The sequence below is a fragment of the Crassostrea angulata genome, chromosome 1 (genome assembly GCF_025612915.1).
Source record: "Crassostrea angulata isolate pt1a10 chromosome 1, ASM2561291v2, whole genome shotgun sequence".
Taxonomy (NCBI): Eukaryota; Metazoa; Mollusca; class Bivalvia; order Ostreida; family Ostreidae; genus Magallana; species Magallana angulata.
Genome location: NC_069111.1, coordinates 13,984,248 through 14,011,806, shown reverse-complemented (window position 1 = coordinate 14,011,806; position 27,559 = coordinate 13,984,248). Strand labels below are relative to the sequence as shown.

At 34.9% G+C, this 27,559-nt stretch overlaps 1 protein-coding gene across 4 annotated transcripts; it reads right to left on the bottom strand.

Moving 5' to 3' along the window:
- Positions 1–456: 456 nt before the first annotated feature.
- Positions 457–27,559, bottom strand: LOC128184454 (liprin-alpha-1-like). 4 transcript variants are annotated; one of them, XM_052853949.1, is made up of 25 exons: positions 27,055–27,559; positions 25,262–25,366; positions 20,737–20,901; positions 17,570–17,644; positions 17,252–17,380; positions 16,559–16,783; positions 16,009–16,155; positions 15,505–15,723; positions 14,821–15,015; positions 14,579–14,661; positions 14,369–14,465; positions 12,966–13,183; positions 12,431–12,611; positions 11,494–11,586; positions 11,077–11,213; positions 10,013–10,212; positions 9,554–9,647; positions 9,253–9,334; positions 8,713–8,913; positions 7,926–8,101; positions 7,378–7,475; positions 6,865–7,040; positions 6,465–6,536; positions 5,717–5,750; positions 3,811–3,948 (listed from the first exon to the last, which is right to left on the bottom strand). In XM_052853949.1, the coding sequence occupies exons 1-25, from the start codon at positions 27,292–27,294 to the stop codon at positions 3,944–3,946; spliced, it is 3,447 nt and encodes a 1,148-aa protein (XP_052709909.1). In that variant the 5' UTR covers positions 27,295–27,559; the 3' UTR covers positions 3,811–3,943. The 4 variants fall into 4 exon arrangements, with proteins under 4 accessions (XP_052709880.1, XP_052709901.1, XP_052709891.1 ...); XM_052853920.1 differs by lacking the exon at positions 5,717–5,750 and having other exon boundaries at positions 457–3,948; XM_052853941.1 differs by lacking the exon at positions 5,717–5,750 and having other exon boundaries at positions 457–3,948; positions 12,554–12,611.

The following is a 27,559-nucleotide window of genomic DNA, read 5'->3' as shown; positions in this document are numbered from 1 at the left end:
TTTATCATGGTACAGGGTTAGGGCGATAAAACCTATGATCTACAGAGGAGAGACAAGACTGTAACATTGGCATTTGGCCAAGTTTTTGTAGATGTAGATCCAGATTTTTATGGAATATGTAATGGTACAGATATATTTCTAGAAGATTGTAATAGAGTACATGTTTTTCTGGAGTATTTTCAATGGGTAAAAAGAACTGCATTTAAAATACCTGAGCACAGACTACTTTGCAGGACACAAACTGAATCCTGCACCAAAAAGTACCACTAGGATATTGTAAACTCTTTAGAATGCATCATAAATCGAAAAATTACAAAACTCATCAAAACACAGTTCTGATAACTGTATTTTTGTTATTTTGCCCATGATGCTCTGGGGTGAGGTTGGACTAATCTGTTCAAGCACCAGTATTACAGTTGCTGACCATTCTCATCAAGTGAAAAATAAGAGACAAAATTGTTAGTGTTTGGATGCTGTATTTGCATAAAAACATTCTATGCCATACACAGTATCGTAAGTATCAAATATCACAAATCGCATTTATACAAGATGGAGAAATAAATACACTTATAACAGAGTTAAAATTTGCAGTGAGAAGCAGCTTGGATATCTCGCACACATTTATTCACTGTACAAAGAAAGCCGACCATTCAAACCATCTCTACACATTTACTTACATGTAAATTAAATCAATTATGTTTTAAATCCTAATAAATTTCTCAAACATGATTATTACAGTTGCTTACTTTTTGGTCTTTATGATTGCATAAGTCAAATGCAAAAGCAAGATTCCCTAAATTTGACAGTCACAATTTTCTAGAGCAATTTGGTTTGAAAGAAATTAACATACATGGGTAAATTGACAAACACATCTTGCCTTGTTTTTATTTTTGCCCAATCACACTTATAAAAGATTTTGCACCTTTTTAAAATTCACCCCCTCAAAATTTTGGTTAAGGAGACTTATTTACTGTTTTCAATTTGCCCAAAGGTGATGATGGCCAATACTGCAAAAATAAAGCAGGTGTACACAACAAGTAGAGACAACTCAAATGTCAACAGAAATTCAATGATGAACACATCTGCAATAAAGGTCCGAAATCCAACTTCATTAGAATCCAATAATGACTAAAACCATTGAACAGGGAGTTTCTGTCACTGAATATGATCCATCTTCTGAAACGCTTGCAACATCCTCTATATTCATCTTTAATTACAATTAACAATTATAGCGACACTGTACTTTAGACTTGCTTTCATGGCATGTACAACAAAGAACCCTTCACTTTGTTAAAGTTAACTATAGTTCAATATGTATAAGATAAATGGATTACTGTGTATTGACAACCGACATCTTAAGATTCTTCAACCTCCTAACTGTTAAAGTGTTCATGAATATTAACGACTCTCTTATCAATCTTAATTTCTCTAATAACTACAGTTATATAATAACAAATCACATTAATATTATAGTCTGACTCATTTTTACAGCCCTCGTTCACAACTAGATTTCTATATGCTGCCACCTGCCACAACCATCTCGGGGTTAGACTTGGGTTTCCTCTAAATGTTAATCTAAAATACTGAATAACAACAGCATATTTCAATTGCCATTTCTAGCAGGATCACAACCTCATGCTAAATTCTGACAACCTCGAGTATGCAAACTTTTTTTTACATCAAGAAAAATCTAATTCTGCTCATTAAAAAAATGTGATTTTGTGGATGGTGTATGTTAACAATTGATTCTACATTATACACATACATACACACTTGTTTCAAGTATGGAAGATTTTAAAGAATGGTTATTCCCCTCATAAATCTATTTTCTTCTCTTTGCCAAAACAGCAGTGCCAAATACATGTAAAAATGAACTGGATTTTAATGCAAAATGCAGACAAAAACTGAGTTCTTTAAAATCCTGAACCTTCATTCATAATTTTGTCTGATAAAAATTGATACATGTACATATACACTGGTTAACTAATGGAATTTCTAACTAAATCATGCTTAATATTTATCTTTGTGCAGTAGATTAATGCTGATCTCTGTCTATTTATACATTCAATACAAAAAAGGAATATTGCTGGTAGGAATATTAAAAAATATCTACCTAAATAATACCGGTACATAAGGTATACATTGTACAAAGAAGTTATTCATTTTAAAACATTTTTTCTTAAAATGATAACTGAATCATGCTTTTCTTATTAAGAACTGTTTTTTAAAGCTCTTCTTAAGCTAGGTTATTCAGAATTTAGTTTAATTTTTTATGTATGTTAATGATTGATGCATTGATAAGTTACCCCAATACACATGTAATGACTATGTATTTCATTCAAAGCTTTGCACTCCATTGTGTGACTCCATTAAATCGCACATTTCTGACAAGAGCTGAGGAGAAAAGATTTTTTATAGTGCAAATGAAATAAAAAACTTTTGATAGCACTTACGGATTTCAATTTATATACATAGTCACTGAGCATTTATATTCAGAGGGACAACACTAATATTTCATCTATGTCCCTCAATGGCCTCTTAATAAATGATGAATGTTATGGTTGTACAATTGTAAATTTCAAATATTATTTTTTATCATCTACATGAAGTTACCTAAATATAATGGAATTGTTTTACAGTCAATTCTTTTAAAAATCATTATTTTAGGTTAAAAAAATTTATTTTATTCTCTATACTACCCCAGTGAGAGAAATTACCACATAATTCTATTGTCCAATACTTAGTTTCAAACAGGTTTTAAATTTCTACAAAAAAAAATTGATGATGTAAAAAATGAAAAGAATTTTGTAGGAATGTTCATAAGTTACAGCATTTTCATTTTATTAAGAATTCTTTTTGCAAAGCAATGGACGCCTTATCTTATAATCACACTGGGTCAGTCTCAAATTCAGTCACACTGAAAATAGGTTGGAAAAATTCACATTAACGCTACAAACTCTATACCAATATATCTCTTAAATATGTTAACATTTATTTATAAGTTAAATCAGTATATGTACATGAAAATGATTAATTTCTATTATGTCTTATACTTTTTCATGTCTTTCGATAACTAATATCTATATATCTTATATTTTAAGTAGTATGAATATCTAGTCATATATTATGCATATCTACATTATAATTGTACTATGTTGAGGTATTATCATTTGTTTTATAAAGGGAGAGGGGGTAGGAGTTATTTCCCCTAAAGAGAGGAAAAAATGTACGAACCAGATCTTCATTACTCTTTGATACAAACTTTAGCCTGCGACACCGATAATACACATACATACACACCGTGACATCGAGATGATTCTAATGTAATTTTGGTCTTGGTAAAGTCAATGGCGTAAACTTCTGAATGATAAATCTAAGTCATATGAACGATAAAAAAATGAACGATCGCACACACAAAAGAATTTTTCTGTATATTACATGAAAAAATCCTGGTATAAATCTACCAAATAATCTATACAAACAACATTCTACCACTCTATTTGAATATGGTTTTGCACTATTCACATGTTTGATTTTTATATAACAAGACAGCATACGAGGACACTGTAATCTGAACATCAGACACTCCCCCAAGATAAATACAGCGTCTCCAAGGAAGAGAGAGAGTAGTAAATTATAATACATAATTTGTTCATAGATTTTCTATTCGTACACAGAGACGCTGACGATTGGTTGAACAGTCTTGGATAGAACCTGTCAGTGGTTCGTCACGCATTCGGTGGTTCGTCAGTAGTTCATCATGTGTTCGGTGGTGCGGCGGTGCATTGAGTTGTCCGCCCCGCCCTGCCTGCGACTGTGTTGGGGGGACTGTTGGGTCTGACCCTCGGTCCCGCTCGGCTCCCCCTCATCCCCGCTCTCACGACTCCTGTCCTTGGTCCGAAACTTTTTCCTCCATGATGGAGCTCGTCTCAACTTTCCACCCTCACCCTGGAAAAAATGAGAATATCTGGTAAGTAACAACAGACATTCATACGCGTATGAAGTACCATATCAACAAAATCATAATAAGCAACTGATAATAAAATAATCCAACTGCTATAAAAAAATTACGATTATTGAAGCATTCATTACAAAAATAGGATCAGAATTTTGAGGAACAAAATCTTTCTAAATGTCTTAGTCTACAAAATTAACTGCAATAATTCAAATAAAATAGCATATATACATTTTTAATAAGAAACATTTAAGTTACTCTATAGTAATTGTCAGTCAATCTGTGATTGAGATTATTTCACTTGTAAGCTCCCAAAGCTTATAAGCTTGAATCTGTTTTGTGAGCTGTCGACACATCACGTGGCATTTCAACATGTACAGTTTCAATGTATAAGGCAGATGATTCATGTGGGAGACAGATCTGGAAAACTTCTGTCATAATACAATATAAATACCTTCTTTCAAATCCAAAAAAGTAATTTCTGTACATATAGAAATTTTACTTGGTAAGCTCTTAGAGCAAGCACCTAGCTTATGTATTCATCAAAATGTTTGTAAGTGCCAAAGCAACCGTATCCCAGCAAACAAATGGTTGTGAACTTCGTTTCAATGACACATATATAAGTATAAAGCATGAGTTGTAGTGAAAAAAAATCCAGCCAATATACCTAAAAAACCATCGAGATTTGAATATTTAACAATGACAAAATCCTCTTCTTTAATATACAATACATGTATATTAATATAACAATTTATTTTTTCTATCTACAATATTCATGCACATTTTGTACAGTCTGGTGGTCTTAGTTTATATCATATATGCATACTAGCATATGAATTATATGTAATACATAAGTTCTTGCAGCAGCTGCACTTTGATACATAAAATCTAAACTACTAATTCCCTTATTGACTTATGAAAGCTCTTTTGTTTCATGCAATATACCAGAGAACTGAATTTTTCTGCAGGTGCAAATTTTTGCATTTTCATTTGAAAATAGGTCAATTTATTTTGTTTGAAATCTTAATCAAGAATAATGTTGAACATTCTTTTTGCGAAAGAAATTTTTGCATTTGAGATTCTACAAAAAATTGCACCCCACTGAAAAATCCAATTATACAGTATTAAAAGACTGAATATTGTAGAAAGTCAAGGATAAGATCAGAAACATATATACTGGTCAGATTTTATTAAAACTAGAGGGAGTGGGCCAGTTTAAAAGCGAGTCAAAATCTGTAAGCAAAATTACAGTTGGATTAGAAAATAAGTTTCTAGCAAAAAATATCAGTACAATTATTGGTAGATTTGAATCTTATCTACTAACAACATTATCTTTTTTATCAGCAAAAGATTCTTGCAAAACTTTGCTTTGTTAATTTTTCTATGAATACAACTTAGTATGTCGATCAGCAAAAAGTTTAACTACCTGTATTTACAAAAACTGAATCAACTGGGATAAACTTTGTTAATAACAGAAAATAAGAGGTGAAGAAATTCAGTGAGGCTCCCATTCTCCCTGGAGTTGGATGTGGGTACGTGATAGTTTCAATTCATCAAAAAATGAGATTTGAACAAAAGATGGCAGTATCAAAAGGAGAGCTGTATCTGGTTACAAGTTTCAAAGAGTGATACAATCAAAAAGAGAATGATTAAGGAAAAGCACACTGTAAAGGCCTGGTATGTCCCGAATAAATGCGGCCAATCCAAAATGCATCAGTAATGTGTTATGGCGTGAAAGCGGTTATCTCACTGTTATCTCACCTAGGAAAGATACTAATCCTTTCTTTTTTTTCTTCTGAAAATTCAAAATTCACCTTCAAGATTAGCATACGGTTAACTAGCACAAACAAAATGACATCAGCCATCTACATGAATATCATTCTTTTTAAATGAAGATTTTCTTTTTTTTCAACCTCTTTTTGGTTGGTTTAGCCATACATAGCAGTCTAAAACTTGTCAATCAAATGAAATAAATGAATCAAATCAATCAAATGTACTCTGAACAAAAATAACATGCATACTATCCAATCTGAACAAGTTCGCTTTTTGCACATGGTTGGATAAAATGCTCAGTATTGAAATCTCATGCAATCTGAGAATCATTTTATTTCAAATTTCAAAAAATAATATTCAATCAAATACACTGTACATCATACCTTTAACCATTATAAATGTGACAAAAAACAAGCTGTGATGAAAATCAAATTTTCTTTAATTACCATGCAACAACATCCTAATATAATTCTTAAATTGAAAGGAAAATTTGGATTGAGTGCAATATCCACCTGTTTGGTTTAGGGAAAATCAATGACAAACCACATACCAAAACCTTACCAGATTCCACCATTCAATAAATGATACAGTTACTTGTTTACTTGTAATACGGAACAACTTGCATTCTGGGAACTGTTCACTCAGGTTTACAACCACTGGGGTCAAAGGTGACAGGGATCCAATCATACGTCACAAAAGGGGGACAACTCGAACTGTAATATTGTAACTGACCTACCTCGTCCAATCGTCTGTCTGTTCCCAACACCAACAAGTTCCCAAACTCTCGCTCCAAAACCGCCCGTGCCTGCTACAATTCAAATGTTATCAATTAATTACATGGATCACATAATAAAAAAATAATCATATTACCTCATTAACACATAACATGAGTATAAAGAATGCATGCTTATTCCATAAATAATTTTATATTTTTTAAAATTGTTCTTTTTCTTTTACTTGATAGTTACAGAACAAGAGAAAAGATTAGTAAAAATCCTCATAAAGATATGAAGGCTAAAGGAAGAAGTCAGAGAGAAAAGAAATCCAGCATGTTAGGAGACAAGAGCAGAGAAGGAAAAATAAGATAGACTGTGAGAGAAAACAAGGAGAGAGATATCTCCTAGAGGGCCACCAACCTGGGGACTCTGGCTGGGGATCTGTAGCGCCAGGGCCATGCTGTTGGCATCAAAGCTTTCATCTAAGGCAATAAGAGCACCGTGAACCCCAGACTCGATCAAGTTATTTGCATATTCCCGTAGACCTATGGATTGGACCCACTTTATCAATCTCTCGTTTGACCAGACCAGTACATCTGAAAAAGAATGGAAATTGAACATCAGGTTTCATACTTTTAAACAAGGATAAATGGCCACAGTGAATGCTAAAAATTCATAATCTTAAGTTGATTTATTTATGTTTTGAATTTTAGCACCTTTCTGTAATCCCATTTCAAGTAAGTCATATTTCTGTATAATTGAAATATAATTCTTATTTACAAAGAACTGTATGATACATTCAAGATTATATACAGTCATGTATTTTTCATTTCATGTCAAATAAAACTGATAAGCATCTTATTCAAATTGCAATTTCATTTTCTTTTGTGCTTTATCGAAGTTCACAGCCTGAACAGGAATGCCGATATCTACCTTTAATTTCTGAAGCACTTTCTTCTCTCCTCCTCTCCAGTTCCTTCTTGTCATAATTCACACGTTTTAGACAATTAATAGCATACTGTAAACTTGTTCTGAAAGGAAACAAAATGATAATTTATACACATAGCACTTACAAAACTCCCCACTTTCCAGTATACATATTCTGACCTATACTAATTAAGGATATTGGCCATAATTTCACAAAATTTATTTTCATAGTAATTGGATTGGTAGTTACTTGGTGATTAAAAATTCCAGTTAAATCTACCGAAATTTCGGGCACAGGGCATATATTCATGCTTGATGGCTCATGTGCCAGGAATTTAAATCAGAAACAAGCAGGCTTATTTTTTGCTTCCTTTAGGAGGGAAATATTATCTTAAAGATTCCCTTACCAATGAATAATAATTTAAGTTTGAGTTTCAAAATGCATTAAGGACGTAAATTCATGGGCGAGGGTACCCAAGAAATCCACAAAAAAATCAGCCACCACAAATATCTCGGATTTCAGAGTATTTTCAGACATCGTCTAGAAGACAGACCTATGGAAGCTGTCCACCATTTTGAGCTGTCCCCTCAGATCTTTCTTGGTCAGGTGGTCCAGCATGCGGGCGTCCACCAGACACTCCATGAAGTGACTGCGGTACTGGGGGAGTCCGATGGAGGGCAGCCACTCGTTACCGATCCACTCGTGGTTCATGTCTCCGAATGCCAGAGTCTGCAAACGCAACAAATTGAGCACGGTGTCATTTCCATACAAATCTCAGACCTCTGTATATTGTGTCAGTATTAGTGATTTGCCAGAGCCATGTATACATTACGTAAAGAAACAAAGCCTGTCAATGATTAGCATAGCCTTTAATTCAGCTCAGCATGATATAATTTAATTAGGTACACTTACATAATAAACATGTAGATCTTTGAAAAAATATGCAAATGCACATTAAAACATAAAAAGACTTCAATAACCAATTTTCAAGAAACAGTATATGGATATTTCTTTCATTAAAGCTTTTTCATGAAAATATCATTTTTCTACTACTAAGGATTACTTTAAATTTAAGATGTTTAATTCTAATTGATTGTCCACTTTTTTCATTGGGATGTCACTATATGGATTCAGTTTTACTTAAAATGAATAAAGACTGTGTTTGATAATTCATTGAGGATATAAATTCATGGGCAAATAGAACCAATAAGATCCACAAATACTAAGCCACCACTCTTATAAACTCTTATGATTCCATAGTATTTCTTAAAATAATTACAGTTTCAGCACTTAGTAGAATTTCTAACTTCCGAGAGAAGTGTGACCACCCCCTGACTTACAGAGCTGGTGGGTTTGGGAGCGGAGGGACTGGTCAGGCTGACCATCTCCTGTATGGCCAGCCTCAACTTGAGGCGGTGCAGCGGGTTACTGATCCCGATCTCCCGCTGGATCTCCTGGTCCGACAGCGCCGACATTATTGCACCACTTTTGACGTTTGCTCTGCAGGCGGCCACATACCAAGCTGGCATACCCACCCACAGCTGTGTACAGAAAACAGAGAAGTCTTTATTAATGGATTCAAACTTTGGAATACTCATTATACTTTATTTAATGATTAACTTTTTTAATCAGTTATTTCTTTGTAATCAAGGGAAGATCCCATGATTCTAACAATTAAAATACATAGCATATTTTATTTAACAATTTACTTTTCTTATCAGGGTGTTAGCAATGGAGGGCATATTGCAACACAAATCATCATCAAAAATATTATTTCTGTGCACTTGAATCTTATGTCTGAATGTTCATAGTACATGTATGGTATAATATATGTTTTGCTTTATCCTATCGACTGCTAAAATATGTTATGCATTTCTCACCTCTAACCAGGCTACCACAGTCGGCCCATTCCACAGAGCGAACGGAGTCCCTGCCTTCATGGCTTCCTCTAGCAACTCATGCCTGCAGTGAAACAAAACATCATCAACATGTAAAAAGAACACTTACTAAATTGAGGCCTGTTATTTCTTATAAAAACTTGTATACATATATACAAATTTGTTCTCACTGGTTGGTAAAATAATTCCTTCCCAAGGTGTTACTGGGTGTTAAATGACTTCCGTTTTTTCTAAGCCTGATATTCTACTCTGACTTGTTTACATGTAGACACAGTATACTTACTTTTTCTTCTTCCTCCTGTCGTACTCAGACTGTCCGAGACCCAGGGTCAGGGCATCCCCCGCCCCCATGTCACTCAGGTCACCAAAGCCTCCACCTGAACAGGAAATATCAAACACATTAATTATGTCTACCAAGAATATGGCAACTTAGAAAATAGAGGACATTGAAAAGCATTCCATCTATGTGATGCTAATGTTTAACATTTCTAAGATAAAATGAAAAACTTTCTAACACTAAGTTTAAGAATAAAAATTATTTCTATATAAATCTAATTTTTTATCTTATTTATATTTCTTCTTTTTCTTACCTCTTGCCTAGCAGATTTAGATAAATGTGAAACCTAATGGCAATTCAAGTGTATATGCAAGTCTGTTTGTAAGCCATGCTGTAAATATATCTAAGGATAAATGGCTGATTTTACAGGATCCTGTGAGAATATCATGCAAGGTAAGTACCCACCGGATGGAAGGAGCAAGTCCTGAGCTAGGGCCTTGGCTTTCTGCTTCTCCTTCTTGCTGAAGAGTCGGCCCAGCGAGCTCTTGATGCCCTTCTTCTTCTGCTGTTGTTGCTGCTGCTGGTTTTTGTGGAGTGAGTCCTGACTACTGTTGGGGGTACTGAAAGGACTCTGTGAGGACTGTGTAGTGTCTATCACGGTTCTACTGTAAAACATACACAGACAATTACAATAAACAATGGCTACTGTTGGGGGTACTGAAGGGACTCTGTGAGGACTGTGTGGTGTCAATCACAGTTCTACTGTAAAACAAACACAGACAATTACAATCACAGTAAACAATGGCTACTGTTGGGGGTACTGAAAGGACTCTGTGAGGACTGTGTAGTGTCTATCACGGTTCTACTGTAAAACATACACAGACAATTACAATAAACAATGGCTACTGTTGGGGGCACTGAAAGGACTCTGTGAGGACTGAGTGGTGTCTATCACAGTTCTATTGTAAAACAAATACAGACAATTACAATCACAGTAAACAATACTAACAGAGTTCTACTGTAAAACCAACACATAATTACAATACATGTAACACCACACTGTGTAGATTTGTTGAACAGATATCCAAACATTTCATGTAAACATTGTCAATAATAATAAAATCTAATATAGTGGCCTTATGAAAGCTGATAAAATCCTGTTTCTTTTAACATAACCCAACAATCCAGACTGTAAAGAATCCCTGTGAATCTGACACTGACTCACTATCCTTCCAACAATGACAAACTCCATGGAAACAATTATAACCTCTGACCTCTCTCAATGACTCTGACGTTGTACAAAACTAACCTCCAAATCTCTCAGCTGATAAATGAAAATAACAAAAAATGTGTGGCCAATATTCAATTTCTTACAGAGAATCAGAGAGACATATGGTAAATGTATATACACTGTCAACAAGGATGTCATTAGTAATCAAAGCAAAACAAAATCCCCAAACATTTTTCCTTCACATGTACGTGCAAGTCTTTGAATCAACCCATATGTCGCTCTACAGGGACTAACTGACCTTGGTGTGTCCTCTGCGGAGGTATTATGACTGCCTGAGCCTCGCTCCAGCCGTAGAGATCGGGGGGTGGGGGGACTAGATTCACACTTGATTGGTCGGTTCTCCTCGTTAATGGCTGAGTCATCTCTACTGTACATCTGAAACGCACAAAGGAGCTACAAAGTATACTATTTTTGGTTACTAGTATTGTGTATTAATATCTTCCAATGAATCTTGATAGTGAAAAAAGCTGAGCTACCAATTTAAACTTGTTTTTATACAACAGCAGAGATATACATGTACTTTGTAACTCTGATAAATATACATCCATAAATTATTATGAGTACATTTCAACATATCCCTCTTCCATTGTTTATTTTATTATCACGTAATGTGGTCAATAGCTAGGTACATCTATCGTTTACTGGATTAACTTACCTGTGATATACTGTGGTCATTGGCAGCAGTGGCTAACTGAGGACTAGATGAGGAGTAGGTATACAGGTGGGCAGTGGTCATTCCAGCAGGAGCCTGAAATGTAACACCAAAATCAAAATGTGCCTTCATTACATGCAGAAGTTTCAAACTCAAATCACAGATTTGTTTTCAAAACGTACAGCAAAATATTCTTACTTTTCTGTGTACCGTACTTCATGCAAATCAAAACTAAATATAGCTGTAAAAGGATTCTGGATTTTCATGCATTTTCTAAACCACTGATTTTAATCAAACTCATTTTTTATGAGTAAAAACTTGAACTAAGTCAACAACTGTACCAAACAATATAAAACAGAGAGCATGCAAAATGTGTATAAATGTGCTGTATAGATGACAAATTTTAAACTTGAATTGATTGGAAAAGCAACCCATCTACCTGTACTTGCATTATTCAAAGAGCACTTACAGAAGTGAATTTGAAATATTCTTGATGTGACAAAAACCAACAAATATATCCCCAGTACTTCACAGTCAATGCCAGCACATTTGAAACACACGAGATGATAGGGAGTCAGTAGAACACTAGTGTAATAATACAGAAACCTGAACTGTCCATTAACAAACTGAAAACCAGCAAATCTGGACAAATTCTTTGTGAAGGGAAAATTAACAAGTTGAAAAAAAAATATCAGGAAAGAGGGAGAAAAAAAATACTAAATTTTCATAAAAAAGTCACAAAAATGTGAAAATTACAAAAAAATAATGAAAAAATAACTAATTGTTGATATACCGTAAAAAAAAAAAAACTGTCACAAAAGAATGTGAAATTTACTGTGGGGTGATAGAGGAAACTGAGGTGAGATGAAAATGAACAAACCAAACCTAGAGAAAGAGGGACTACCACATCCACTACAACAATCACTGACTCCCCACTTACGGTGTGGTACTTTTGAAGGTAATCTCTTGTTTGCAATGTACGAGTAGTGGGCGTCGCCCTCTCGCTCAGAGGCGGAGAGGTACGCCATCTGTTGGCAATCGTATCAAGACTACCACTCCCTACCCGACTTTCCAGCTCCTCAGCTCGCTGCTCCGTCGTTTCTTTCTCTTCCTGGATTAACCTGTAAGGTCAAACATGTGGCGTATTAAATTTAGGAGATAGTAAAAGTGTACACTCAAATCAATTGTCAAGATAAAAGTCACATTTTTTTTCATTATGTATTACAATTTCTGATCCTTTGCACAACATTTACAGTACTGGGCTAAGATACAATACCCATATAGTAAAACCAAATTTCCATATATTTTTTAATACTGAAACACTTAAACAGTTGGACACAAACGCTTAAGGATCAGGAAAAATACTATCTTTTTACTAATTAGAATTCAAGTTGTTAAAATAAAATTTTATTCTACAAACCCATGCCATTGCATCAAATTTTCTATGACCTACATATAAATTGAACTGTACCTACCTGATTTCATTATTGATTGCGTCTAACTGCTCCTGCAGCATCAGGGCCAGGGTCTGGGCGTCGGTGGGGCCGCTGGGGGACCACATGTCAAAGGCCTCGATCACTGATTCGTTCTCGCTGCCCTCTTCACTCCCACTGGCGTCAAACGCTTGCTGTAGCTTCTCCAGTATTTGGGCCTGCTTCAACTTCTCGTGTTCTTGTTCATTCAGAGTATTAACCTGAAATACAGTATTTTCATTTTATTTTATTTTTCAAATTCAGCTTTTAATTTTCACAAAAAAAACCCGAATTGGTTGTTATCTACAGCCTACTCCGGATATATTGAAATTCAGGGGACTATGCAAATTATTTCAATTTATCCGTATTTCAATATAAGCGAAATTGACTGACGTGAAGCCGCCATTTTTGAAAGTTCAATCCTGATGTAAGCATAAAAAACCAAACCCGAACAAATTATTAGATCATCATTTATCTATTACAATAAACGGATTACATGGAACATTAGTCCTTGAAAGTTTGATTAAAATTATATCCGAAAGTTTTGTAAGTTTCGTTTTGTTACTATCTTAAACCTCATCATAATCTCGGATCGCATTCTTTGACGTTTTAGAAAAACGTTAGAGAAAAATCACCACACCCAAACGCTTCAAATATTGCTGAACGCTGCTTATATATCATCGTAAGTGTACACGCGATAATCTCAAAATCCTTAGCTATTTCGAATTTAGGCTTTGTTCTTTCGTCAATAGCCATAACTAGTTTGTATTTAGCGTCCGGAGATAAGGTATTTCTTTTCTGTGGGGTTTCCATATTACGTCTAGCCTCAATACATCTGTATTCGTAAAAACAAAATATTAAACAGTGAATAAATTTTACTTTTTAGTAAAAGTATAAAAACACACATGAAGAGAACTTATCAATTCACACCTTTGTATATCAACCGGTCAGTCTGGCATAATTACTGTCACCAACCGTGACGACAGCCGCCAGGGAGAACTTCAATATAACTGTTATAAAAACAACTAATTATCACCTTTGGGGACCGATCAGTGGCTTCAATATAAGCGATATTTCAAAATAACCGATTTCATAATATCCGTGAAATCAATGCAAAGAATATGAAAGGCAAAAACTGGGGATTTATTTCTATTTCAAAATAAGCGGAATTTCAAAATAAGCGAGCTCAATATAAGTGGAGTAAGCTGTACAATGTTCTGTGGAATTTTGATGTGTTTTTTTTGTGTCATGTAAATGTACATTTACATGAACAAGCTGATGCCGAATTAATATGAGAACCTTAGTACTAAATCTCAAAGCATTATCACAAAACCTCAAACCATAGCTTAAATAAATTTCTGAAAACCATTACTAGGTGTGTTCAACTGTACATGTGTATTGCTTACCTTAGTGGGGTCCTCTTCCAGGGACTGCTCTCTGCCCCGCTGTGACCTTCGAGTGACCTCATCCATTGGACTTCTTATCACGTACCCACTCCCTGGCCTGTCAACCGAACAAGAAAACAAATAGTGTCATGTACAAATTACTATCAGACTATTCCTCCAAATCCAAGATTCCAGAGTATATGGGTATTAATGGATAAAGATTTGACATACATGTACCTGGCAAGGTGCTCTATCTGCTGCCTGAGGGTATCCACCTCTCGGTTGGCTCTCATCAAATCTTCCGATATTCTTTCCTGCAAATTTTAACAACAATCTCTTAATTTAAGAACAGACATTTTCAAGAAAATCCTCAAATTTTGAAGCTCATTTCAAACAAGCATAGAAGTAGTCAAGTTTCCAAATTCCCCAATACAAGAATGATTCCCTTAACTGTCCACAATTTAGAAACTAACCTTTTCTTGCTGGTTTTCATCCAGAGCTTTGCGGATTCGTTCCAGTTCCTGGGTGAGTTGGTTCTTCTCCTCTAGGGCAGCCATTCTCTCCTTTAGGTGAAGTTGTAGTCGCTCGTTCGACTCGGCCAGTAACTTGTCGACCGTGGCTGACAGCCGGGCATTGTGCTCCTCATTCATCTTCTCCCTCATTCTGGCCTGTAACAAAGTCCAAAGTGCATTAAATTAATTTTTTTTATAAATATATGTCTACCAAAGGTGAGGCAATGCAGTTGATAATTTATCAAATTTTCCTGTTTCATCATTCCAGAAAAAATTTCCCTTAAATTGAAATTTCCCCAACCAAAAAATATTCACTAACTAGATGGACATAGTTTTTTGTTATATGAGAAATGCGGTGAATTGAATGGGCCAAACAAATACAAAACATGACCAAAGGTAACCTGGTATATGGTAAACAAGACATTACTGGCCAAACCCCAAATGGAGAGTTCTGCTGAGAATAATACTAACATAGTTCATGTATATGGTAAATAAGACATTACAGGCCAACCCTTAAATGGAGAGTTCTGCTGAAAATATAAGTACAGTGTATGGTAAACAAGGCATTGCAGGCCCAACCCTAAATGAAAAGTTCTGCGGAGAACAATACTAACACAGTACATGTATATGGTATACAACACCCACCCTGGAGAGCTCCGCCTCATTGTCCATCAGTTTCTGCTCCACCCTGGACACCCTCTCCTCCGCGGACCCATGCAGCTCCTCTGCCTTACTGAGGGCCTCCAGTCTCTGCTGTAGCTCCGCCTCTACAGTGGGTAGGGCCTCCGCCTTCTTCAGCGACTGCTGTAGTTTCTGGTCCGCCAACTCCAGCTTCTCTTGGAGCTGTCGAATCTTCTCCTCATTCTGCATATACATAAGAGAAACTTCATTACATCATTTACTTTGTGAAATCTTGATAATCTTATCTCTGCCAATAAAATAACTAAATCTGTTCAATTATTGTTATGTGGTATATTATCTGTTTCAGGTCTGCTAAACAAAGAGAAAAATGAAAAAACATAACATCGAACACAGTTGAAATAACCAAAATCACATATGTACCAAAAAACCTAAGGATTACTGTAACTCACTATCATGAATTGAGAATTAAAACAAAACTTAAACTGTAAAGTTTAGACAGGTACTTACAGACTTTAAATGGCTTTCTTTATTAGCTAATTCAGACTCCAACTTGTCATTCAGGTCATGGAGTGAGGTAGACTCCCTTTGGGCGTTTAGGTACCTCTTCTCCAATGTGGCTATTCTCTCCTCCTGATCCTCTCTCTGAGCAAGAGACTACAAACAAACAAACAAACACATAAAAATATATTTGATAAAGTCACCATCATACTTGGGAAAATTAAATCTTTATAAAAAAGAATCCCAATATTTATTGTTTCTACTAACACTTGTATCATATTAAATATAGTCTATAAGTGAGCTCTTCAACACTCCACTTTAGATTTATTGTTTTGGAATTCCTTATGTCAACTTTTATGAAAACTTTTTTTTTAAGATTCCAGAGTCTCGTTATAGCAAAATTGTAGAATACTAGGTGCCATCAAATAAACTTCATCCAGAACAAGCACCAAAGTTTGGAAAACACCCAGTTTCAATTTTCTACACGGCCTGCTGATAGCCACATGTTAGACATTAGGTCCTCACTAACTGTTACCTATCTGCTTTCAGTAAATCTCACCTCTCGGAGGTCCCTCTGTAGCTTCACTAGCTGTTCCTGAGTTTTGTTCAGATCCTTTGTGGCAGTGGTCGAGGTTTCTTCCAGCTCTGTGATTTTATTGGTCAGTTCCAGCAGCCTGGTTCTGGCCGAGGTCAGCTCAGAGTTCTGTTTTTCCACCGTGTCCTGGAGCTCGATGACCCGATTAACCTCTGAATCTGGGTCAATGGTGCCATTTGACAATCTTTGCTAAAAGACAAAATCATTGTTGACCATTAAAGCCTTTTCATACATATTCGGGTAAGCACTAAACAAGATTGTAAGTAACCCTTGAGAAAATTTTAGTTCCTTATTACTAAGATTTTTAATATTTAATTAAGATTAGGAAATGGGAAAAATATATATTTTCCTTAAAACCAAGATTTTTTTATTACCACATTCCTGATAAGCCCAGTTGTTTCTATAAAGAAATGTTCTGGATGGGCAATTTTTTGTACCCCTAGCACAAGTGAAGTCAAGATACATCTTCAATATATTACATCAAAAGAGGAGAAAAATTTAGCTAACAATCAAAAATTCTTCAATTTTGTCAAAATTTGAAAAAAAAACAACTTTGAAATAATAACAAATGCCTTCTAACCTAATTTTTTTTTTAAACATATGCATTCAATAATAGACAAGCATATATGCTTTAATGTACATGGTATTTAGACCCACCTTGTGAATTTCTGGTTTTGGATGGTCGGTGTCCTGGGGTCCTGAGTCATGTTTTATGGTTTTTAGACTGTCCTCTGTGCTTCCACTGGAATGTCTAGACTTACTCTGCAGTTCTCTTAAGGTGAATAACTGTGAATATAAATCTTTGAACATTAATACATCTGCCACAAGTATACTGCAATCCTGTGCAGTAGAATATTGGTATTTATATAAAATTATAGAATACTGGTAGTTAATGCTAAGCAAACAACACCAACCCATCAACCTCCCCCCCCCCCCCCCCCCCCCAAAAAAAAAATGACAACCAAAAAACCTTACCTCTTGATTAGCATTCGCCAATTCTTCTTCTAAAGAAGCCACTTTCTCCAAGGCAACTCGAAGACGTTCTCGGACCTTGAAAAAACAAAGACCAGTTTACACTTGGAATTCATATGAAAAAAAAAAATGGCGTTATCACGCTCGTTAAAATTAGAGTTTTTTCCAATTTTTTTTCTACTTGCATCTTCAAGTTTCAGTAAAAATAAAATTGAACAAGCTGTTTATATCCTAATATTCACAACCTTTTTCAGCATTTGATTGTATAACACCAAGTATTGCATAACCCATATGAAATAAACATAAATAACCTCTAATAAAATGTCATTTGAGATCATAGTAAAATTTGACCATAATGCTCCCTTGTTATCCCGATCACCTACTTTCCAATAAAAGGCCAGCAATATTCTAAAAATCTAGCCAGGAAAACAGTTTGATCACTAGTTGGCGTCTGATTCTGAGCTCCGAGACCCCAAATAGGCAAATTATACAGAGATTTACATCATTCCTAGGCATGATAAGACTATTTTGTAAGTTGATATTTTGTCACATTTTCACCGATAGATCAGCCACTGACTGAAATGCTGCATGATTTTTGTTATTACCAGTTTTCATTGGTCTTATAAACAATGAAAACCAGGATTATCACTCAACTTACTGCTTCTTGTTTTAACCTTTAATCACTGTTACCTAACTGTCCATGAGAGAGAGAGAGAGAGAGAGAGAGAGAGAGAGAGAGAGAGAGAGAGAGAAGAGAGAGAGAGAGAGAGAGAGAGAGAGAGAGAGAGAGAGATTTTTTGCTATTTGCTATCAGCATTAGCGATAAGAGAGAACTACGATAATGTGCAAATACTCCGAGTCTGCGTCCGGATCCTGGAATCCGAGAGACAGGGAGAAACAGCAAGTTGGCAGAATCAATTTATCCTAGGATTGCACCATCTTTGGCTGTCCCTATATCACAATGCTAGGCTAATCAGGAAGAAAAAGCCCCATTAAGAAGACAGAAATCGGCCAGGTCAATGGCGCTGTGATTGATTTTTTCCATGGTTATTTAATACAGATAACTTCACTGCCCCGAGGTGCCACAGCAGTTGTGTTTTCTGGGTCTTTCCGATTATGATGCTGATAATATTGTTTCGTTACAGTATGCCAATATTTTATCAAATAATTGACAGATAGCTGAAGGCTTGAGGATTCTCTTTTCTCTGAATTTTTTTTTTTGTTTTACACCCATTATGTAATATTGGTTCAATAATCACACAGCATAAACTCACTAATGCTGGAAATTTGTATTTTGGCTACATGTTTACTTTAGAATTGTAAAAAATTAATTGGTGTACTGTAAATCCACCAATACAATGTGTTACTAATGTCCTGCCTAACCACATACACCTGTCCTCAGGGAAAGTTTGAATGCAATGCAAAAAAAATTTTTTTTGCTGACTAGAAAATCACTTTTATAAAGCCAAGTTACCCAAACATTTCTAATGACACAAGAGTTTAATTCTTCATTCATAAAATATACTTCCATCAGCCATCAATTTCCATTTAAAGAAAGCCTTTGGTTATGAATTGATCTAACAAAGATGCGGTACATATAAATATAAATGGAAGAGAAGCAATGAATTAGCAGTAAGGCTTGGTAATACTATTCTGTGTCAGAGAGACACTGCTGAATCAATGACAGTGTTTAAACACGGAGATGGTCACTGTCTGAAGGCTCCCTCAGAAAATGGGTCAATGTGACCAATTGCCAAACTGGGTAATATGGGGGGGGGGGGGGGTCCATAGAATTTTTTACAGTGAATAAATGGCCTCTAGTCTAAAGAGACCTATTTAGATAAACCTGACCAACTATCTATGACTGATAATGGTTAATTGAATGTAAATCACTTAGACTTGTAATTTCCATAATCTGAGGTGGTCGCAGTTTAAAGACTTATTTATCTAGTGCGCATGCAGCATTGGTAGCAAAGAATCAAAGAAAATTGAAAAACTATGAATCATCCAACATCATTGTAGTTTCTTAATCCCTTTCCTGTCAACACTGGATTTTGCAACAAGTTCATGAAATAGTACAGTTTCACACATTAGTGCCTCAGCATCAAAAGTGGACAAACATCCATTTCTTACTTGATAAGACTCAGAACCCTGATATTTCATAAGCAATAAGGTCTCAAAATGCGATATAAAACAAAATAAATATCTTCTGTATGAAACAGTACCTACATGTACATGTAGATTCTGACATATACCTTGTAAGCTATTCACAATGGTGTAGAAAGGTTTTAAAGGTTGAACTAAACAAATCACATCAAACAATAAAATGTACAGACAACATTGCACACTATGTTCAAGAGGTAACATTTTCAAAATGTTCCATTTTCAGGTAACACAAATTAATGTACCAGCCAGTATCTTGTTATGACTTCCTTCTTCTATTCAGAGTGCCTAGGAAATTATCATTTTTAAAATAAGCTGCATAAATTCTCCTTACAGAGATAAGAATGACAAAAACAAGTCTAAAACTTGAGAGAACATCAGAATGTGATGTGTTTTATGACAGCTGTGTGTAATACTGGGGTATAATCTTTCACAGCTTCGTCACAACAGTATGCAATTTCGTTACAATTATTTACTTGTTCTGTACAGTGTATATATTTCATAATCTATTCTCATCTTGTCAAGTTAGATCTTCAGAGTTATTTGAAAACCTGTCTCCAAGGCCTATGATGTTACACTTTTCTCCAACATCAGAGGAATATCTGACAGTTGTAACAATTATTCATACAGTAAAAAATAACATAAAATTAACAAACTCAAAATTTGGCAGAATCAGCACATTTTGGGGCTTGTGGTGTTTAAAGACTTGTTTACAGTAGAATACAATTTACAGTACATGTATTACCTTTTCATCCAGGGCCTTGTAATGTTTTGAGACTTGTTACAGTAGAATACAATTTCCAGTATTACTTTTTCATCCAGGGCCTTGTGATGTTTAGAGACTTGTTTAAAATAGAACACAATTTACAGTATTACCTTTTCATCCAGGGCCTTGTGATGTTTAGAGACTTGTTTAAAATAGAACACAATTTACAGTATTACCTTTTCATCCAGGGCCTTGTAATGTTTTGAGACTTGTTGCAGTAGAATACAATTTACAGTATTACCTTTTCATCCAGGGCCTTGTGGTGTTCAAACAGCGACTTGAGGGCCTTGAGGACCTCAACTTCACTGGACACGCCCGCCGGGGACGACGCCTGCCGCTTGACCACCGTCATCCGCAAGGACCGCTCATGTCTGGATACCAAACACTCAAGATGCTCCAGTAACAACTGCAATCAGAGGGCAAAACTACAAGTTATAGCAGGGCTGCATACAATTATATATAGTATATCCCGTATTTTTTGTGTCACAAAATTTTGGAATATGTGTAATATTTCTACTTGCCTCAGTCATTTTTTGCATTTTTTTAATTTTCTAATAGCAAACAATACAGGAAATAATTTCTGTGTAATGAATATTTTGTGATGTAAAAGTGATCACGAAAATTATATCATTGTGAAAATTACCTGATATACGGTTACAAGTCTTAGAACATATGTACATGTATATTGCATCTACAGGTTGTATTGGACCAACAAAAGGTTGACATAACAAATATCATACCATATTAAGAATTTATTAATCTACTAATCTTTTAAACTAAAGAATATACCAGTAATTAGTTACATAATTCTGTTAAAAAACAATTTATAAAAGATCAAAATTATAATTCAACGAGAATGATTTTCTCTATTATTATTATTTATACAGAAAGAATTCGCAAAATTTGAGTTCAAAGTAAAAGCCTTCCATCGTTTTGTTCAAATAATTGCATGTACATCATTCATATAAGTTAAATTGACCTGGACACCATATTGAAGTCAAGGTCATAAAATATTAAATTTAAGGTTTATCAAACCAGAATATTTCTAACAAGAAGACTTGAAATCCCATGGTATTATAAAATTCATATAACAGCAGAGCAAAAAAAGGTAACTTGGCCTCTAGACTAAACTAGAAAAAGCATGCTATAATAATTCTGGTATAAATCAAAAAGATACACATTGAACAGTCTTTCCTGTATAAACTGCAATGTGTAATACACCCCTGCTAGTCTTACACAAGAAACAAATCAATCGAAACCATTGCATGACAAAACAGCACACCAGCGACAAACTTACAGAAAACCTTTCTTTTAAACCATCAATAAATTTGTAACCACTCCTATTCATTGACTTTCCTTGTTTTCTGTCCACAGCTCCGAGTCAGAAGTCATGGTCACATGGTACAGCCCCGCACGGCCGCTCGGGAAATCCCTGAACCTCCTTTTGGGGTCTCTCCGGAATTCCCGGGCACAAATCCTCCAGCGGTGCACCGTATTCAAATAAAACAGTCTTCTGATGCCAATCAATCTTCTACTACTCCTAACACACACACAAAATGTCTTGTCAATTGCTAGTAACCATGAGAGGCAGACATCTGTTCACTTATTGAGTCCATCTTTTGGACTAAGGGTTAAACCTTCTTGGGGGGTTTCAAAATCATGCCATTCTAAATACACTTTACTCCATCTGAGCCAAACTTCAAACAAGTGGTTTTCATTAAAGAAAAAAAAAAAAAAAGATTTTCTATTTTATTTCAGCAGACAAATTTCTTTTGTCTTTCATGAAATGATCTATATATGCTAATTAAGCTACAAGCAATGTTCAGACACATTGATGTTAATACACTTTTTAAAATTAGTGATGTTTTGTCAGCATCATAGATTCAAGCACATGGCACTATACCAATGTCAGTCCTCTGCAATGTGTCTTCCCCTTGTAATGCCTTCAGATTGTCACAATTACAGTAAGATTATTACATAATTTATCATATGACTCATCATGTATTTTGTGTACAGTGCGTGTGTGTACAACTCTGCCTAATCATTGATCAATCTGCCCAAGGAATATAACAAAACTCTGCGATTACATCATGCATGTTTCAAATACGAAGGATCAAGTTATTGAATTGTAATCCCACAGATAAAAGACCAATATTCACTATTTTCAGTCAAGGGGGGCTTGCATCCTTAATTTCTTGCCAGTCTGTGCGTAACATCAGCAGAGATCTCGTAAGAAAACGGCGAGCCTGACGATAAAACATAAACTATCATGTAGATGATCCCAACTTGAAAAAAAAAAATCCATAACAGAAAATATTATACACTTCTATTGCATTTTTCTTCAGACCCGTCTATTGATCTTGAAAGTGGAAGTCTGCGTAGTAAAAGCTGTGCCTTTTTTTTGCAGATGCTATCACATGTTTTAGCTTTAATCCCCTTTCTCTGGTCTCTGTGTAGATCTCTGGATAATTACAACTGCAAGAGTAACCTGTGACCCAAGTGTTTGCTGCTTATCTTGTTTCTAGTTATCAATTTTTATTTCAAAACACTTTCTCATTCAAATATCCAAGCATTTTGACTGGAAAACATAAAGATTTCATATTCAGATAGCCAACGCTACTGCTGGCAAAGAGAAGGCTAATTGTCTTGTACATCACAAAACTAAAATCATTGCAGGAATCATCATGTGTTTAAAAAATGTCTTTAGATATAGGTTTCTACAAAGGCTTTCAGAAAAATATAGAACCAAAATTCATCATCATCATCATCATTGTCGTCGTCATCATCATCATCATCATGATCATCGTCATCATCATGATCATCATCACACATTATTATAACATATAGTGAAATTTAGTCAATTTGTTAACATTGATAGTAATTTGTTAATATAATTATTGACACATCAATGCATAAAGTAGTCTCCTAAGGCATTACTTCAAATATTGTATCAACAACAATACATTGATAGATAATGAATTTTTTTTTACAACCTAACCAGTTTACATCATGAACATCCAAGAGGGAGCACTTCTGTTTTATCTATGGGACCATATGTTGAATAACTGGGATAATTAATCAAAACATTCCAACACCTGTTTCTGCTGCTATAAATATCAATGTAACTTCTACACTATGTTTTCTTCTAATTGCCACCGTTTTGATAATTATTACAACTTGAACTGCATGTAAAAGTCTACAACGCCCAAAGTAATTAAACTCTTAAAAAAAACGTATGTTGACAATTTGTGAACAATCTTTGAAAATATCTATACACTTAGTACCATTTTAACAAGGCCTTGGACATTAAGTAGGATGTAACTATCTATTTCTTGCATCAAAACAAGTTGAAAATGACACTGGTTTCAAGTGAAATATACATCGATTGCGTAGTTTTAGCCCAAAAGCCAGAAAAAATCTTGTTGATTTCAAAGAGCAATGGCTGAGTGGCTATCGATGAAATAGACATGCAGGCCTACTTCACAATGCTGTTTGACACCAACTACCCAAAGTCCAAGCTCTTGTTAAAATGGTTCTATATAACACATACATGTATATTAATGTTCTTTGTCGCAAACCATAGAATTGCGTACACAAGGTCCCTCAAAGGGAGAGAATTGATGCTAGTCACAGGTGATTTACCAAAAATGATTCAAGTCTAAAATCATTTATAAAAAGAATCGTTGACTTGAAGTACATTGTCAATTTTAGATTGCATACATTTATGTAAAAATACTAATGAAATATTAAATTTAAACAAGAAAAAAGATAGGGATAAAAGATAAAAACCTAAAAACATGTAAAAGTTTTAAATTACACAAGGAAATACAACAGAAAGCATGATTTTCTCAATCAGCTTAATATATAAAAATAATTTTTCCACACTAACTAGATCTATAGTGAAAAAAAAAATCTGAGTTAAACCATTTTGTAGATGTAGATAGTATCATATGTTGAATATAAATCAAGAGTAATGCTGCCACAAAACACATTAATTCCTAATTATCTCTTTAAGGTGGATTCAAATGATTCTCTAATGTGATCCAACATGTCTACTTAATTTGTGGGAATGCAGTTTATCCAGATTCTACCAGAAAAAAACTTTTCTCAAATAGTAAATTGCCACATGTGTACTGTATTTTCCCTCCCTGATTATTAGATACTGCATCATGAAGTGATTGAATGAACAGTGAACTGTAAAGAACAATTTCTCTGATTCTTTGAAGACATAAACCATTTAGTATCTCTTTTAAAATGAAGGTACGTGTATTTTAATTAATATGATTCCTTTTGGTGTGCAAGTGACATACATATGCAGTTTTATAGCAGAAAAAAAGATAGGAAATGAATTCAAATGATAAATTGCATTGATGATTTTTTTTCGCTGAAGCCACATAAAATTCATATAAGATAATAAATACATGAATGTTTTACTTATTTACAATGTTACTGTATTGCTTGTATATATCTTTGATATTTGAACAGCCACTGATATTTGAATGTAGGCAATAAAGGTCCTCTCTCAAGAGTTCAAAACACTTAACACCTGACACACTTAATGTACCACTGCTTGACTATTTATGATACACAATAAATTTCATTCACATTTATAAAAAAAGAAATCATCAAATAGACCTAGTCTAAAGATGTTCATAAGCTTGGAGTATCTGTGATCGTGTATGGGCATTTGACAGAAAAGGGACAAGGGGTTGGGAGGTATACACACGTGTAAATAAAACTGTAATGTTACAGAGCATCTGACATACCCGTGTATTATTCCTCTCTGCCTTTAGTTCTGAAACTTCTTCTTCCCTTTCCAACAATTGATCTCGTAGCTGGTTCACTTCTTTTGATATATTGGCAAATTCTTGCTGCAAAACAGAGATAACATGTGTATCTTAATGTAATAATATGTTTTACGGTGCTACCGTTGTGGCGAGCGCAGCAAGAATTACACATACCTTGCATCATTGTCAACTTATAGTTTTATTTAGGTATCAACTTTTGAGAGAGTATTGCTCTACAATAAGTATGCCAAAGAGAGAGAGAGAGAGAGAGAGAGAGAGAGAGAGAGAGAGAGAGAGAGAGAAAGAGAGAGAGACCGGTACCTGTTTGTAAGTGTGTAGTTTCCCACTTTTAAATTTAATGGTCTGACTATATGCAATATCTACATAATTTTTTAAACTGTTTATTTTTCATTTTATTCCTTTTTATTTATTTCAAAATGTCCTATTGTTTATTTCCTCTCTACTCATGCATGCACAATTAGCTTAAAAATGGATCGATATGACAGTAAAGTATGGCTCTTGCTAATATATATACATAAAATCTCTATATTAAAAAAGATTTTAAAAAATCATACGTCAATGAGGCAGGTATCGCAATCTATACTGAAATAGCTAGTACACGCATTACAGATGTTTGATCCACCTCTAAATTTATCGCGGGAAATATAGCGCGAGTGCACTGTGACGTCATCCATGACTTTGTTCGTCTTTGTTTACGTTTCTCGACTCAATACGGAGGTATGGAAGCATGTAACAAATCTTTTGAGTCTTGCCAAAGCATATGCGGTACTCAAAACGTGTCTTCAAACTTTAAGTCACTGTAAATTACGAGTTAAAAGTCGGCCATTTTTGGCATAGCACCACGGGTGAAAACATTAGAGAGCATTATGGGACGTAGACAAAAATTTTTGTTTGATGAACTGTAGGTTTAGCTCGTTCTTTTTCCCGCGCACACTGGTTCTTAGAGCTCGCTTCGCTCGCCGGCGCTGCGCGCCGGCGAGCTGCGCTCGCTATTACTAATTTGTTGGAATTGAATCTTAAATTAAACAACCTACAACTATTTCAATTTCAAAAATATCTATGAATTATTTTTAGTTTTTTTATAAATTTGATCACCTCGAATTACTTAATAAGTTAATTATCTTGCATATCTGCACTGAATGAATAAAATCAGCTATTGATTAAATTATCCGGAACTTAGCAATCTATCATGTCTATTTAACAGGCGCACATTGTGTATTTAAAATCATCGGTTATTAAACATTGAACAGTTTCCATTGAGTAAATTTCAATGCTTTACTCCAAATATGAAAATGTGTATTATAATCAATACACAGTTTTTATTATTTGTTGGCATCTAGTATGCATGAACCCTTTAATTAATGTGGATTTTATTCATGTTTTATGTTTTGTTTATGGTGTCACTGGGTAAGAAAACATTTTTGATTTTTTTTCCCCAAAGAAACAACATGTTTTTAACTGTGTGTCTTCAATGACCTATATGTATTTTATGAATGAGGTATATACATAGCATAACAATGAATGAGGATTGGCTCTGTGAAGACTGAATCATCAAAGGAACGACATTTTTAGTCCACTGAGCCATTGTTGTAAATTTAAAACACACAGGTGACATAATAAACTATCAGTACATCCCGAGGCTGCTTAATGTATTTAAAATGGCGTCTGATTTATTCGGAATCCCTATCCGATGATGTCAGTGTTTGCTGCATCATAAAATAGGCAACCCTCTGACCCCAGAGGACAAATACCTGAGGTGTGGTGGCTTGAAATTGCCCCTGTAAGGTATCTCGTTCTTTCTCCACGTCGGCCAGTTTCTGCTGGGTGAGGGTTAAACTATCTTGGGTCTCCCGAAGTGTTTCCATCAGTTTATCCCTCTCATCAAGCATGTTGACCATCAGCTGCTCAAAGTTGGCCTCATCTTGCGAGCTCTGAGACTCCCGGTCATTAGAACCGGACTCAGAAATCGTAGGCATCACGTCGCACATCATTTTGATGATATTACATTAGTAATCGGCGACATGAATCCCACAACAACATTGTTTATGATAGCATCCCGTGTTAAAATGCCGGTTCTGCTACATTAAATTAATAAATCACAGGTATAAAGATCACTTGGTTTATCTAGGATAAAAGATGCATACTTCCGTTTGAATCTATTCACTGGAAACTTTACAAAGTCCTTCATGTCAAGAGAATTTGGATTTCCTATCAGCATCATTTACATGAACGGGAGCCATCTTTCTTGGTCGAAGT